The sequence below is a fragment of the Nelumbo nucifera genome, chromosome 5, assembly GCF_055504915.1.
Source record: "Nelumbo nucifera cultivar China Antique chromosome 5, China Antique-T2T, whole genome shotgun sequence".
Taxonomy (NCBI): Eukaryota; Viridiplantae; Streptophyta; class Magnoliopsida; order Proteales; family Nelumbonaceae; genus Nelumbo; species Nelumbo nucifera.
In genome coordinates, this window is record NC_142653.1 from 45,953,719 (window position 1) to 45,970,525 (window position 16,807).

Consider the following 16,807-nt stretch of genomic DNA (forward strand, 5'->3'; position numbering starts at 1 on the left):
TAGTCCAGTTCGGAACTAAAAAGTATCAGCTCGAGGATACAGATCCAGACCACTACGTGACGACCTCGGAAATCTCTCCAATAGATTCCGAACCCCGCGGGATCATGCCGCATAACGCAAGTCTTATCTCCTCCCCGCCCGATTCGGGAGGAATTGATAAGCTTTATCAGTTGATAGCGTTATCTCCCAATTAAAGCGGAAACGGTTCCCATTGTATCGGAGACCACGGAACTGATCTACAAAACCCGCGAGGACTCAACTATATAAAGGCTTCAAACCCGATGGCTTGAGGTATGCATGATTTCTCTACTCTTTAGCTCTCTAGCTCTCTACATTCTCAGAGCTATTCAGTTCGTAACAGCTTACTAACTTAAGCATCGGAGCGACCTCACCGAGCTAGCCACCCCGGGTTCTTTGATCTTATTTTACAAATTTACCTATCTCGTCGTCCGACTGGAAGCCAAATCATCCTCCAACAAGGAACAATCAGATCGCGTAACATCACTTTCTACTACCACAAAAAAGGTAAAAAAAAAAAAAATCCTTCGATCACACTTAACATATTTCTATGCTATTAAGAGTCCATAACTTTTTCTCATCTTGCTTGAAGCTTTTTGGAAAAGAATATCTTTCTTGTAATGTGCCAAGGGGATCCGCTCCATGCTTACCTATATTTGGATCCCATTACATGTATCAGATCCATGTCTTGTTGGGTCTAAGTTGGGTCACGGCATATGTGGTTCTAATACCCAATTGGGCAAAATTTGAGCAGAACATTGAACTTTATACTAAAACTAGAAACAAAAGAAATATATTAAAAAAAGAACTTTAATTTTATGCCCATATATTCTATTCATTTGTCAGAACTCGATACTGATGATCGGATCTGGATAGGGCCCGACCCATGATTCACAGTTGGGTATTACTATATTGCTAAAATGCTGGACCAGATCCTTATGGTGGCTTGTATTCCATGTCCTTATGTTCTTGTTTGAATTATACTTAAACCAAGAAGCAGAAGAGCTTTGCCTAAAGTAAGAGGCAAGAGGTGGAGCTCATAGTTGGCTTGTATTTCATGTCCTTATGTTCTCGTACTCAGACCCAATAGATGGAGCCCCTTCTTTTTGTCCTTTATTTGGTGCTAGGTTTTGACTGTTACCACCCCCTAAACTATTCCTTTCCTTTCAAGTTTCAAAAGGCTTTAAGTAATTTTCCTTTAACAAATCTATAAAAAAGATCTTTAACAAAAAAAAAAAAAATCACTAATTCTTCGTATAAGGTTCAAAATTTCGACACCATAAACTCCACATATAAAGTATCATATCGTATCGGCCACCTATCAAAACGGCTTTTTAAGGTATTTTAAGAAAATATTATTTTTAATAGTTAACACTAAAAAAATCTCTTTTATAATTTTGAAAAAAAAAATATGACGTATTATATGTACAACATACCGATACATCCCTTATGGCGTTTCCATAGTTTGAACCTAGTCCACTTACTTCTAATCTCTTTGAAACGACCTCGGCTTCCATCATTTCTGAGCTTAGCAAGGTTTGAAGAGGCCCTCTCTCATAGATTATGTTTTTAAACCACTGGACAGTTGGACCGTTCAGTTTAGGAACCGTCCAACTGATTCCATTTTATCCTAAACCCGGTTCTTGGTAAAAAATCATTGAATTGGTTGATAACTTGTTGATTCGGGTAGTCAAACTGTCGATTCGTTCATAAATTTTGATCATTTTTTTATTTTAATTATTTTGTCAGAATGAACCATCCATTTGAACTAGATGGTCGAATCATCAACCCAGAAATCGATGGCTAAAACAGTTCCGGTTCCTGATTGGATTTTAAAACATTGCTCATAGATATAAAAGACAAGTAGGGATATTTCTTTGTAAATTGAAAGATTAGGTGCTGCTTTGGCAAACAAAACAATGAAACATCCAAGGTTGGTCTTGTTGTTGGGTGTTTTATGGGCCTGTGGCTTGTGCAGCTAGAATTTCTTTGTTGCCTAGCTCCATCTGTCTGCAGTGCAAACTTATTTACATTATTAAATACAAATGTATTAGAGTGCAAATTCTGATTTATGTTTGTATGTTTTACTATTTTTCAAGCTTTACTTCATGTTCATTTTTGCATTGTAAATGATTGAAACAAAGTAGAACCTAAAACAAATGTAACCTTTCATATATAAATGAAATTACACTGCAATCAAAATAGTTCTTGGGATTTTGGTTTTCATTAACCAAGATATCCATATTTGTTTTTTCAAATTTATGTGGGATTCGTGGAAAATTTATTTTCTTAGGGTATATTCATTTCTTAGGTGGGCAATTAATTTTCTCACATCGGAGGAAAGTTGTCAACACTTTGATGGGTCAAAATTAACACTTTTAATAATGAGCTTTTTATGGCTAAAATGATCATTTTCTTATTTAACTGAAAAATAAGAGAACATGAATAAATACACTTAACCAGGTAAGTGTTTCCTGTAAAATACTTGGATAAGTAACTTCCCAAAAAATAAATGGGGTTTTAATGTTCTTACTTGGATAAATAATTTGTAGACGGACCAGGTTCGGTCTAATAAATATTTTAGACTGGATTGGTCTAATCCAATATGTCTTGTTGGTCCATCCAATCTGTCCAAATTGATTTTGGAGGCATCATATTCATCAGAGTTCTTATTATTATTTCTTTTTTGCTATCACATACTTCTTATTTAATTTTATCAAGGGGCTGTTTGACAAGGGTCAAGGGTTGAACATTGAAGTACCTGTACTAAATGACTTATTGTTTCATTGTTTGTACCTTTGTCTTTTAATAGATAGAATAACATAATAAAGTATTTCTAAGTATAGTAATCAACCCAGTTTTCAACTTGGGGTTCTTACCATTCAGTCCGCCCTTAGGTGGAGCTATTAATAAATTAGGGGTGGACTAGATCCTGCCTGTGGATTGATGCCAAATTCAAGGGCAGGATGTGGTTTATGGGGGGGGGGGGGGGGGGGGGGGGGGGGGAGGGGCCTACTAATAGACCTAGGAGGGGGCTGCAAATTATATTTTTGAGGGGGATTGCAGTCCAAAAATCCCATTTCAACTTCAGCTAGAAGCTCACCACGGATGTCAGTGGGTCAGATTAAGTAATAAACCCATTTTAAACCCAACCCGTTGAGTATATATATAGCTTTTATTAAGTATATGTATACTATTTGTGGAGCGGGTTATATCGGTCAGATCGAGTTTGGTATCCTATTCGATTTAGTCGAGCCAGGCCGGGTTTGGTGGTTGGACCCAATGTCAAAACCCGACTCTTTGACATACCTAATCATCACCAACAATAAACCATTAAGGTCAGCAACTTTAATTGTTGACAAACGGCCCCCAAAAGTCTTTTAGGGTTCATAAATGGGAGCTCTGCATCTCGGATAAAAGGGGCCTGGGGACCAGGAATGTTGAGCTTTAAACCGGTTATCAGTTGCCCATAACACAAGCTTTGACATTTGAATATGCAATTGCAATCACCACCATGAGAGTGGCAATTTGGACCGGGCCAGGTTCTACCTGGTCCAGTGACGTTGAATTCGAAATTATCAACCTGAACATCTGCAACGGATAGATTAGCCGGATTCCTGACTGAACAAACCGGGTTGGTTGGTCAGTTCTGTAATATGTTCATTGAATTCTGATTCAGAGCTAGGTCAGCTCCATAAAGGGAGGCGGTTTAAGATTCTTGATATTGCAAACCGGTGGTCCCTTATATTTCGGGTTATGGTAAGATGGGTCCGACCACATAAGTTCTGAACGGATCGGGTCGAGAATCTTGAGGCTTGACATCCGAATCACATTGGTCATTGGTCCCCTTCAATCTAGAGCATACTCAAGCTGTGTTGTCTATTTCCTCCCTCTGTACGAGGAAAACAGATCAGAAATGCTTGTAAACTACGAGTATATGCAATTCTTGGAAACCTCACCTTTGAGAGGAGGTGGAGTGGGACCTACATGATTTTGTCCGGTAGTGTATCCTCTCATGGGTCCCGCCACGTGTCTTGGGCGAGGCATTCAAGAGTTGCACACCTCGTTGCTCAACTCAATGTGACAAAGAATTGAAGTAGTGGATGCGTGTTCTCTCGTTCTCCCCTCGAAGAATCAGATCAGAAGAGCCTACCTCTAAAACTGTCAAGGAACATTCCCGCAAATTAATTTAATAATCCAAACACGCCCTACTAAAAAAACGTGGCGTGGAGAACTTCAAAATGACGTAAATACCCTCAGCCCAACACTTTTGGAGCGTGAGGAGGACCAGCGCCAGGCTTTAGCTTTTAGAACGAAGACTGCAGTGCGGGGCTTACCCGTATCCGGGATGCTTCCGACAATAAAAGATCCTGACGAGGGCATTTACGTACACATAAATTTGAATTCCGTTTTGCAGAGTACCTCCTTGGGGAGAAAACACATGGGGCGGTGGGCCCACCAGCGCGTGAATTGACGACCTGATCCCCTTTATTTGAATCCTTGGCCCATCTTTTGGTGGACACGTGGGCTTCAATGTGAAGAAACAGAGAGAGAGAGAGAGAGGACGAAGGGTGTGCGTAACATTTCGACAAGGACGTGCGGCCATGGCCCCCACTACAGCCAAATCTGAAGTTGTGGGCCCACTGGACGTGCCCGACGGGGCCAGCTCAGGTTCCCTCGGTCCAACTGTAAAAGCGACTGTTTGGCTCCCCCACCCCCATCTTTGTCTTAATAATAATAATAAAAAAAAACAATAATTGCATGAAATCGTCTCGTTTGCTTAAACAATAAATCATCTGAGTTAATTAGCCGTTAATAATAACCAAAAGTCCGATTGTTGTATGAACCAGAATTTTCCACGAAAACAATTGAAAAGGTGAGCCTTAGGCTGAGTCAGTAGTTCCATATCATCTAGATCTTAAATTCTACATATCGTCCTCATTTTATCTCTAACATGCATAACAACATCCATCACCTTCATCCCACTCCATCAATCCAGACTGTGCAATTAAAGTGGTTCAACCGAACTCCAATTAAGCATTGGACCACGGAAATGAATTAAGACTGGTGAAAAAGGCCATAATCTAATGCGGGTCTTCACCATCTTGAGTCTTAAGAGGGGTGGACTGAATAGGGTCTAACCTCCGATAATTCCACACAAGTAGTCATTTGGATTGAGGGTGCAACTTCTGTTTGGGGTATTACATAGTTCGTATTATAAGGAATGCGGGTGCATGTGAGGTCCACTGGTCATATCATCTCACATAACCTACAATTCTATGCATGTTTGTTCTACGGGGGATGCCAATTGGCCATTTTAATTGGGTCATTGGAATTGAGTTTGATTTTTTTTTTTCAAATTTTAATAGATATGTCTCATTGTTATAATTCAAAATTTCGATACGATATGTCCTGTATTAAGCATATTATGTTATTTTGGCATATGATTGATATACTTTTTTAAAGGCTTTTTTTTTTTTTTCAAAATACTCATTTTCACGAGCCCAAGACCAACCCTATGAGATTTTAAGATTAAAAACTAAAAAAATAAAAAAAGGAGCACATGGTGCAAAATCTTGATATGTGCATATTAGGGTTTTGCACGTTATTGAGGTGTATAGATACATTGAACTTTGCCCATTGTATAAATTCTTCAAATATCCAATCCTAATTTAGACTTGAAAATTTACCTCAACTTAGGCCTTGAGATTAAGCATATTTTAAATTTTGAGTGGGGTTTCTAAATTATTCAAATTAAGTACCAGATATATCCCACCTTCACATCATTTCATGGCCCCCTATGATACATGTGGACCTATGACCTTGGCGTCACGTCCAAGTGACCATCCCAAAATTCCAATCCATTTTTCTCTCTCTTCTTGCATGTGATATTTAACTAAATATGTAAAAAGGATAAATTGATAAAAGATCTTAGACCTATTTTAGTAACACTGCATATGCATAGCTCTCATAATGAGCTTGGGCTCCAAATGTTCTCAAATTCTCTACTAAGAATATTAGTTACATTATTTGATAAAAAATAGGCTCTAAAAAATCAATTAAACTAAAAGTGCTCCCAAACATGACTTTACCAACATAAGGAAACATATGAGGATATGGAATGGAATAATGGATTCTCTCACGGCCAGCGGGGAAGAAAATCGTCAAACCTTGGACGTCTCGCTGGACCACTGTCCGTCCATCCAAAGCAGCTTTACCCCCTGATAATGGCGCTTTTGTAATTTTCATTAATTACCAGTCCTTTGTAATTTCTACAGCTCTCCAAGGGTAATTTCTTTTTCCTAAATTACATTCTTGTACCTGCGATTCCGTCACGTCACGATGAAATCACACTGCTGAGGGGAATTTCAGTAAAGGTAAGGATGAAACCGTCATTATGGAATAAAGAGCTTACAAAGCCGGACCAGCCAACGACATCTCTCTCTCTCTCTCTCTCCTTTATTTTTTATCGCTTTATTTTTTTTCTGGGATTTTGGGTTTCATTCTTTCTATACTCGTCCATCTTCTCTGCTTGTGTCTGTAGGATTCTCATTTCTCAGCAGTTGTTCGAGCAAAAGACTGACGAGAGAGAGAGAGAGAGAGAGAGAGAGAGAGAGAGAGTGAGAGGGGGGGAGAGAGAGAGAGCAAGAAAAGAAAGAGTGAACGAGTGAAAAAATAGATAGAGTCTAGCGAGAGAGGAAGTCGCCGGGAAAATGCTGCTGAAGCTGCATGTTCCGGCGGGATTCCGGCGAGTTTGAGTGGTGAAAATCGAAAATGCGAGAAACTTCGTTGGTTGACGAAGAACTAAACAACAGTAGCGCCAACGGTAACAAGAAGAAGAAATCTGAAGGAGATAACAAAGAAGTGATCGAGGTAGCAGCAGCGACTACAGCCGTGGTGGTTCCGCCACCGTTCGTCGTCGGTCGGAGCCGATCTCAGGCTAGTACTAGAAGGGTAGCACCGACAACCACCATTACCAGTACCGCGTTCGGAGTTCCAACAACCGGCGTCGACGCCACTGCGAGCGCCTTCGTAGAGAAGGCTCTCCCAAACGGAGATCTCTACACGGGAAGCTTTGTCGGGAACGTGCCGCAGGGGACGGGAAAGTATCTCTGGACGGACGGGTGCATGTACGAAGGGGAGTGGCGGAGGGGGAAGGCCTGTGGGAAGGGTAAGTTCTCGTGGCCGTCGGGGGCTACCTACGAAGGCGAATTTAAGGGTGGGAGAATGGATGGGTTTGGTACCTTTATCGGCTCCGACGGAGATATGTATCGTGGTTCTTGGAGCGCGGATCGGAAGCATGGGTTTGGTGAGAAACGGTACGCGAATGGTGATGTGTACGAGGGTTCGTGGAGGCGTAATTTGCAGGAAGGGCAAGGGAGGTATGTGTGGAAGAACGGGAATGAGTACGTAGGAGAGTGGAAGAGCGGCGTGATTTCCGGCAAGGGGGTTTTGATTTGGGCAAATGGGAATAGATATGATGGCCAGTGGGAGAACGGCGTTCCGAAGGGAAATGGGGTTTTCACGTGGCCGGACGGGAGCCGCTACGTGGGTAGTTGGGGTAAAGATCTCAAACACCAGCAGCTCAATGGCACTTACTACCCTGGCACTGTTAAGGATTGGAGCTGTAACCCGAGAAGTCCATTGGCCGAAGATAATTTTCTGCTGTCTACCAGGAAGAGGTCTTCGGTTGATGGAGCGAGGGGGAGCTTGGCTGAGAGGAATTTCCCTCGGATTTGCATTTGGGAATCGGATGGGGAAGCTGGTGATATTACTTGTGATATCGTAGATAATGTAGAGGCGTCGATGTTTTATCGAGACGGAACGAATTTGGATCAGGGACTGGATGCTCTACGACGGAGAAGTCCATGTTGTTTCACCGGCGAGGTTAAGAAACCCGGTCAGACGATATCCAAAGGGCACAAGAACTATGATTTGATGCTTAATCTACAACTGGGTATCAGGTAGTTTGTCAAACAGATTGGTCAATGATTCTCATATTGTGGTCGTTGGTTTTTTGCAGATTCTAAAAATTTGGGTTGTGTTTTCCTTCTAGGTATTCGGTTGGAAAGCCTGCTTCAAGACCCCGGGACCTTCGGCCGGCTGATTTCGATCCCAGGGAGAAGTACTGGACGAGGTTTCCACCGGAGGGATCAAAGGTTACTCCACCTCATCAGTCTGTGGAGTTCAGATGGAAGGACTACTGCCCGATGGTATTCAGGTATTGATTCTCTTGAAAAAGGAATAACCATCGTAGCTTTTGCTTTCCGTTTGCATATTCAGTGGTTTATTTGAATTTGATTGGATCCAATGTTCTGGTTCTCAAGCATTCGGGTCTTGCCTCTATATTAAATTTCCCTTGCTTATGGTTTCGTGGGTGTTCAGGCATCTGAGGGAGTTGTTCCAGATAGATCCCGCGGATTACATGCTAGCCATTTGCGGAAACGATGCGCTGAGAGAGCTTTCTTCGCCAGGGAAGAGTGGAAGCTTCTTTTATCTTACTCAGGATGATCGGTTCATGATCAAGACCGTGAAAAAATCTGAAGTAAAGGTCAGTCACCTACCCTCTCTGACTTCTCATTCTGTTGAAGTTCAATAGACAAAAGTCCTTTCTATGCTAAATCTAGGACGAACTTGCAGCTTTAGTTTCTTTCTCCCTCCTAACTTCCATGCCCACCTTGCTTGAATTTGGGGCAATGGCTATAACTTTTGGGTAATCTCTGTTCAGGTGCTTCTTAGAATGCTTCCAAGTTACTACCAACACGTTTGTCGCTATGAGAACTCCCTGGTCACCAAGTTCTTTGGCGTGCATTGTGTCAAGCCCGTGGGCGGTCAGAAGGTATGCTTTGGTTGATTACAGTTCTCTTTATTAAGTGGTTTGTTAATGCATTTCTCTAATATTATACTTGAATGATTGGAAACCAGACTCGATTCATTGTGATGGGAAATTTATTTTGCTCGGAGTATCGCATTCATAGGCGGTTTGACTTGAAGGGATCTTCCCATGGCCGAACAACTGACAAACCGGAGGGGGAAATCGATGAAACTACCACCCTCAAGGATCTTGATCTCAATTTTGTTTTTCGCCTGCAAAGGTCTTGGTTCCAAGAGCTCATCAGGTTAGTGGAGATGCAGCACAAATATTAATAGAATTTGTTTTTCTTTTCCTTAATCTGGGGTCTTGTTTTATGATGGTTTTGATGACATTTGTTTACTGGTTTTATCCAGACAAATTGATAGAGACTGTGAGTTCTTGGAAGCGGAAAGGATAATGGATTACAGTCTTCTTGTTGGTCTTCACTTCTGTGATGAATACTCAGGCGATAAGATGCTGCTCTCTCCATTAGTTGTACCTTCTGGTATGGATTGTACCATTTCTATTTTTATTTTGCTGTTTTTGTATTATTAGATTCTTCTTGATAGGGTGATGGATGCTCCTAAGGTAAACACAGCTGAAATTGGATGCGCTTTTGCTGTTTTCAGGCAAGAGGGATTCGTCTCAAGATCAGAAGGGTTTCTATGGGTGTAACTTCTTTGAAGCAACCCCAAAGGAAATGGACCAGATTCTGAATAACCGGTATGTTTTTCAGCTCTTTCTTCATTTCTAAATTTCAGTTGTCCATTCTGGGTATAGATTGTTATCTCATTCCATCCCAAGGTCACCTTTCTTGAAATTAGAAAGGGAAGGCTTGTTTTTAGTTTATGTTTCATATTGAAACTTGGATGCTCTTATATTCTGCTATGGATCAAAAGAAATGGTTCTAGCTCTGCTGTTTCCATCATCCAAGAATATTTCTTACGATAAGACAAGCCGACCTCCACTTATATCCTGTGGTTGGGAGTTCTCTTAGATTTTGCAGATAGGTCAGGGACAAGCAAATTGTTCAATTCCTTTGAGCTTGATAATGTTAGGAATGCTTGAAAGTGGCTCGTTTTGTCTTGTTGAATCTGGATTTGGGTTAGTATACTAGATTGTAGGTGGGGTATGTGCAGGATGATATTTTTAACTTTCTTGATAAGAACAAAGGTTTCTATTATGGTCAGTTTTCCTGATTTCTATCGGACACACTTCTTGAAAATTGAAGAATAAATTTCATTATGATGTCAATGCGCCCTATCATAAAAGTCTTGATCAAGTCAACTTATTCAAACTGAGGGCTTTAATCAAATAACCAAATTTTATTTTCCTCCATCCATCAACAATGGGAAATGAGAATGCATAATACAGTGGAATGGTCAAAACCCTGATTTTTTATATTAGAAATTTAGTATTATATAATTCCCTTGGAGATGGTTCTGTTTGATTGTTTTCGAAAATTGCAGTACTGAGTGTTTCACTTTCATTCCTACAGGAAACCGTTTGTTCGCTTGGGCGCAAATATGCCTGCAAGAGCAGAGCAGGTGGTCAGAAGGAGTGATTTTGAGCAATTCAATCCAGGAGGGGGCGGTAATACAACCCCACTGCGTGGTACTGGTGAGATCTATGAAGTGATCCTCTACTTTGGGATCATTGACATACTCCAAGACTACGACATCAGCAAGAAGCTAGAGCATGCCTATAAGTCCCTACAGGCCGACCCAACCTCCATATCTGCAGTTGATCCAAAGCTCTACTCAAAGAGGTTCAGAGATTTCATCCGCAGAATATTTATAGAGGACAGGTGATCAAGTGGGTAAAATTCCCAGACAGGAACACCATGATCAATCGATCAGCTGATCGAGTTGCAGGCCATATCCCTCGGAGCTTGAACCAGGGGATATAGTATGGTCCCCAGCGGTGGCCGGTTAGCAGCCCCTGAGCCTCGGTGGGACCAACTGGCAGTTTGCAGATAATTTGTCTGTCTTTCATGGCTGAAATTTAGAGGTCAGCCATTAACACTGGGTGGGGTGGTGGGTCTTTGATGGATGGATTTGTAAATGTCTTAAACGGGCGGGGGAGAATTTGATTCTGATTTTTTTCTTTATTTCTTTTTTTTTGGGTAATCAAGAAATGTGAGGATTTCGGAAGATAGATACAGGAAAACAGTGAGGATGCTTCCGAGAGGATTTTAAATGGGGATTGGAAAATAAGAAGTGTACAGCTAAAGGATAGATTTTGCAATTCTAAGATATTTTTTTTGTTCTCTTCTTGTGTTTTCTCTTTCTTTATTTCCTCTTTAGAAGACATCTATCTTGGCTTGTGTACCAATAAAGAAATCTTGTGATGAACATGACCAGACCAAACCCAGAACCAGACCCACCTCTCTCTCTCTCTCTCTCTCTCTCGCTCGCTCTCTCTCTCTCCTCTCTCATTTAGGGTCTTGTTGCTTTTGCAGTGGAAGGGGGGTTGGGGGGCAGTGAGAGAAGACATGAAAAGGAGAGAAAAGCACAAGAAAGATGCGTTGGTGTGTCTCTGTTCAACTTTGTTTGCTCTCTTTATATATTTATCTCCTTCCTCAATTTAAAAAATAAAATCTTTTGCTTCTTTTGAAGAAGAGAGGTAAAAAAAGAGAAGCAGCAATACGGCAAAGCAAAATTAGAGAAGGGAAGAGAAATGGAGAGAATAGACCATTGACCAAGATCTGATCCTTTTTCTCTCTCTGGTAGTGTCTAGGCTCTTTTGCAAATTACACTTTAGATCCACCCTCCACGTGGCAGTATCTGATTCTGTGTTTGAGAATAAGTCTTGGCGTGCCGAAGAAATAGGGAGGGCAGTTCGGTCATTTTGGGTTTGGTTTTTAACGAGGTCCGTTGGGACTCGTGTTGGGCACTTGGGCCCCAAAAGAGGTCAAAGTCTGGCAGACTCTCCTCCCCTCGAACACCCTCCGTACACGTTAGCATTTCCATCCCCACCTCTTTCTCTGCTTTTATTTTTTTTCTTAATTTTCTGTTAATTTTCTTTTTCTAAAATCTAAATATTTGAAAATTTAAAAGATGGTGGAGGGGTATCAGGGTATATCGCGACGAGATACGAGTGGGTTTTTCGAGTAGAGTACGCGGAGACAACAAGAACGTACCTGCACGTGCTCACGCCATGGGGGGGGGGGGGGGGGTGGGAAGGCGTAGGATTGTCCAATCACTTCACGCCCTCGAAGTGGGACCTCCCGCAACAGCAATTTAACTAACATCTTAAACGGTTCAGATTGCGGTACAAACTTGCCACGTGGAGACAAAGGCAGCAACTGTAATACTGCTCAGCCGTATGGTAGGTAGGCTAGTGGGGTGTCGGCAAGTTGGGATGCATGCCTCAAAAGCATCAAAATTTGCTGGGGAAGGGGACAGACACACACACTCTCTCTCTATCTACTCTCACTCTGCACCAAAAGATCGGATCTTAAGAATGGGTCAGGAACGCAAACGGGTTTTGGGGGCTTTGTTGGGAGTCTTGGGACGAAGAAAGTAATGCAATTAATGGCATTGTTTCTGAATTAGTTCTGATTAACCCGACTGATCTCTGTTCGTTTCCTTTCCTTCTGTACTGTTTTCATTGTAGATAGTGATGTGTATGTGTGAGAGATATGAATAAAAAGTGGGGGGGAGGGGGGGTTAGGGGTTCTGATTCTAAGGTAGAGTAGGGTGGCCATGGCACCAATTAGTAGGGTATCTTTGCATCAGAGAGCTGAGAGATGGGCTTGAATCTTTTGGGGGACCAAGCATAGAAGAAGGGGAAGACTACTGTTGCTTTTGCTTTGCTTTGTTCTCTTAGGAGTTGGAGAAAGCTTTTTATTAGGGTATGTGAGAGGGCCTAGTTGACCTAAACAAGTGAGGAACAAACAAAGCAAGATATGAATAGTGGTAACAGTGGAAGGGACCTAACTCCAAGTAGGCCATGGAGACCCAAAGAATGGCTGGTTGGCTAACAATGACAACTGGCTTAGGTGGGTCATTTAAATTGCAGCATTCATTTTAAGGATCTAAAGCCCTTCTTTATAATAAACTCTAAAAAGGGTCTTCTGTTTATGACACTACAGCTTTGTGCATGTGCTGTCTGGCTGGTTTTGGGGCTTTAAGGGCTAAAAAATTGTTGACTAGATGTCAAGATCTAGAGACTGATGACTCCAACGATTTGATTGGGCTGTGTATTAACCATTAATTCTTCATTTCTGTGGAATCTTAAATCCCTGGGGCCATCTCTGGAATGGGAATATTCGGCAGTATATCTCTAGTTGCTTGCAGCAAAATCCTCCAAGGGGGATGGTCATTTGGGATTTCCTGATTGGGGGGGAGGGTGGTCATTTCGGATTTCCTGATTTTTAGGTAACAGCTTCAGCCTAGATTGGTAGTAATTATGAAATCCCATTTGTGGGCGGATTTAGATTTTCATTTCTACCAATGTTGATTCATTCAGTAAATAATGTCATTATGGCAGCAGTTTATTATTTAAGAGTCATTTAAAAGGTGGGCATGCAACATAAAGTGCACTTAGGCTTGAAGGTACAAGGTAGACACTGAGACTGGAATTTTAAATTCCTGCACATTTTTGCCACGTGGACTGGTGATGTGGCAGCCCCTTTTCCGGACAACAAAATCTGATGTGATTAGGCATTTGGGTATTTAAGCCTGGTTGAATTTAAGAGAATGTTATCGAATTTGACGGTGGTGATTATCCAATCAAGGCAATAAATTATTCTGATAACAGAACAACTAGTTCAGTGGGACCCAAAGAATGGTGGCTAATGGGTAGGTAAATAAGGTATGGTATGGAGGGGGGTGATATCGTCCTTTGGCAATTGGCAGTGACTCCTTCCCTGTGTTTCAAAACAACCGACAATCTCCCGCGCTTTCCTTTTCTTTCTCCTTTTAGTGCTCTGTTGTTGCTGCTGTGCTGATGCTTGGACTCACTTTACTCCCTTTGAACTATCTCCCTCTCCTTCCCAACGCCCCACCCTCCTTCACAGGCTCCATCCAAAAGAAATCATCCGGATCAACATGTGAGCAGTGGACACGTATCAGGCATGCAAATTGCAAAAGGCTGAGACCCACTATTCTGTGGGTCCATCTGGGGAGATAGATATTGGGTGGTGCCCTTGATCAACTGTAGATGCCACTTGGGTTCATGTGGTGCTAACTAGGTATCATAGTATGGTAGTAAGCTTCACACTACATCACGCTTTGATTGAGTGGAGGAAGTGGGTCTTAAGATAGAGGAGGTGAAGGTCTTGTTCTGAATGATTAGCTCAGAGACTTGAGCAAAATCTCTCTCTCAAACCCATTTTAAGGCCCTAAAGCTTGACCCGATCCCCATTATTTTGTTGGGTTCGTGGAGCCATTGGCGACAGCTCAACTCCTTTTGGTTCACTCTCAAGAACTGATTCTTCCACGCATGAACCCTACCTTAGGGCCTGTTTGGGGACTGTGATGAACCTCGTTTATGATTCATCTTCCTCACAGCCCATGAGACCTAGATCAAGGAATATTGCTAGAATATGTTCTTTTGGCCCTTTTCTGTCATTGTGAAAGGGGGCAGGAAAAATTTCCATCTGTTAAATTTCAGTTATTTTGCTCCCTCCTCCTTTCTCCTCCTTTATGACAAGAACTGTTTCCCACCCCACAATTTCAACATGTAAAAGAGGCAAATATACAACATATATTTCTTTTTTTTTTCTTTTCATTAGAGATCATTACAATTTCTATTTTGGTATCATATATCTCACACATTATAGGGATTAAGGGCTGGGAAGTGGGAATAGAGCAGGGTACATTTGAGGTCTTATGACCTTAGCACAGAGAATATGTAGTTACCCTGGTTTGATCCCAAGCCTCTATACATTTGGCTCAGTTTGGAAGGAGTGCAAATGTAAATATGTACAACACAAATACATATAAAATAATACAAAATATAAGGTTTTGCACTCTACATATTTGTATTTATACTCCTTTCAAACTAAGCCTTTGAAGGGATGCCGAATGACCATCTCAACTACTAGGTATAATTGCCATTATTAGAGAGAATTACTTGATGCAATGGCAAAATTTCGGGGTAACAAGTGTAAGAAGACTAGTTAAAATGTCAAAGGGTTAGATCGGGTTCTAATCCACCACTTGCAAGGCCATAAATAGCAGGGACCAATAATGGATAATGGTGTTTTAAAAAAGTTTCAAAAATAGAAAAACCCTAATTTACATAAGGTTCAAAATATTGATATACCCCAATAAGTTGGAAAGGGTGTATTGATACTTTAGAATCTCATATATATATATTTTTTTAGTTTTTTCCAAAGTTTTCCAACGAGGCCATTTATATGTTAATTATTAAAACAAAGAATTTCCTAAAATGCTTTAAACACAGGCGCCTGGCTGAATAAAAGATAACTGATACTTTGAAAAATCATAAAAATGTAATTTACCCAATTAAACCATAAATTGGTTTGTGTTAAGATGATTACTTTTTTGGGCTACAAAAATGCTGATACTTAACATGGCCTCACATCAAGACGACCATCCCAACATTTGGTTCATTTTATTCATCTCTCTTTCAAGTGCAAATTACAGTTGTAACTGGAAAATCCGTACCTAAAAAAACCTAGGTAAAAATTGAAATCTAGCCAAATATGTCCTTGTGTACAAAATCCATGGCTTGATGGCAAAATGAGAGCCAGGTATGGTGTACAATTTTGGATGTAAGCGGTTGAAAATTGATATAAATGTATCCAATTGACTGAACACAGAAAGAAGTGGCTGAGTTTGGATGCAAGAGAAAAATTTTAACCACGGGTTCATGAATCTAGAACATTTGTAGTTATGAGCTATAACATCGGCTGAGACAAGCCATGTTCCCTTCTTGTTTGCTTGTGGGGGAACAGAAAACAATTCTTGAAAGCGACTCAAAAGCAATTCTTAAAAGTTGATAAATCAACAAGAGTTGTGCAAGAATGGATCACACTAATTGTCATTATATGGGAAAATTCTGTATTTATTCCAGGTTGGATTGGTTGGAGAAGATTTCTAATTTGGGAAATACAAGTTTTGGAACCAATAATTGAATTAATAGGGAAATATTAAGGTCCTATTTGGTTTGTCACCAAAATCATTTTCTGTAAAAGCACTTTTTTTTTTTGTTTGTATGTCATACGTGGTATTTGTTTAACTAAAAAATTGGCTTGCAGTTATAGATGTTCTATAAAAAACTGTCTCTACAGGTACTTGATCCAAACATACCCTTAATAGAGAGTGGCTATTAGAGGAGGATGGTTGCTAGATTATTAGTTTTCTTGGGGATAGGATATTTCTTTGGTAGGAAAGGAAGGGTGTGGATGGGAATTAAGGGTATAGGTCCTTGTGGGTTAGGCTGGCATCCAAGAAGAACATGGTGCAGTTTGTTAAGTTCAAATGATGTACACCTAATAAAGATTGATTTATGAGTTAACAGTTTAGTTACTGCATATCTCATTGAAGCTGGTAGTGTCTCTGAATTTTGGAAAATCAACAGTTTTTGATGTCAAACCATCCATTTTACATGGAAAATCTCCTCTCAAATGGTAATTATAATACATGATGGGGTGTAACTCTTTTATTTCTTCCATCAAATATCTAAAACAATTCAGAGAATTTCCCTTTTACATAGTTAGATTAAAAGATACTGAAGGCTTTAATCTCATGGGTTTACTAAATGCTGTTGTCACTCAATTTGTTGGTTTTAGTCCAGAGGAATTAGGCTTTGTTTTTAATTGTCATTGTCTTGCTTTTCTTATGACTTGGTAATGTTTTAACAACAAATTAAGGTAGTAGCAACAGTACCTCAAGTTCAAATCTAAACCATCAGAATTTACATAGATAAGCATAAGAAAGTATTATGAAGAACTAAATTTAT

General features: G+C 40.6%; 1 protein-coding gene across 1 annotated transcript; it reads left to right on the forward strand.

The window, feature by feature from the left end:
- Window positions 1-6,505: 6,505 nt before the first annotated feature.
- On the forward strand, window positions 6,506-11,141 carry LOC104608548 (phosphatidylinositol 4-phosphate 5-kinase 2-like). Its single transcript, XM_010274585.3, has 8 exons — window positions 6,506-7,982; window positions 8,075-8,239; window positions 8,404-8,569; window positions 8,747-8,857; window positions 8,944-9,137; window positions 9,247-9,377; window positions 9,502-9,595; window positions 10,371-11,141. Exons 1-8 carry the CDS (start codon window positions 6,793-6,795, stop codon window positions 10,681-10,683), a joined length of 2,364 nt encoding a protein of 787 aa, XP_010272887.1. The 5' UTR covers window positions 6,506-6,792; the 3' UTR covers window positions 10,684-11,141.
- Window positions 11,142-16,807: the final 5,666 nt, after the last annotated feature.

Coding starts and splice junctions, on each gene's coding strand:
- LOC104608548 (XM_010274585.3), top strand. CDS start 6,793: ATGCGAGAAACTTCGTTGGTTGACGAAGAACTAAACAACAGTAGCGCC. Junction 8,570..8,746: donor TGAAAAAATCTGAAGTAAAG/GTCAGTCACCTA, acceptor ATCTCTGTTCAG/GTGCTTCTTAGAATGCTTCC. Junction 9,378..9,501: donor TCCATTAGTTGTACCTTCTG/GTATGGATTGTA, acceptor TGCTGTTTTCAG/GCAAGAGGGATTCGTCTCAA.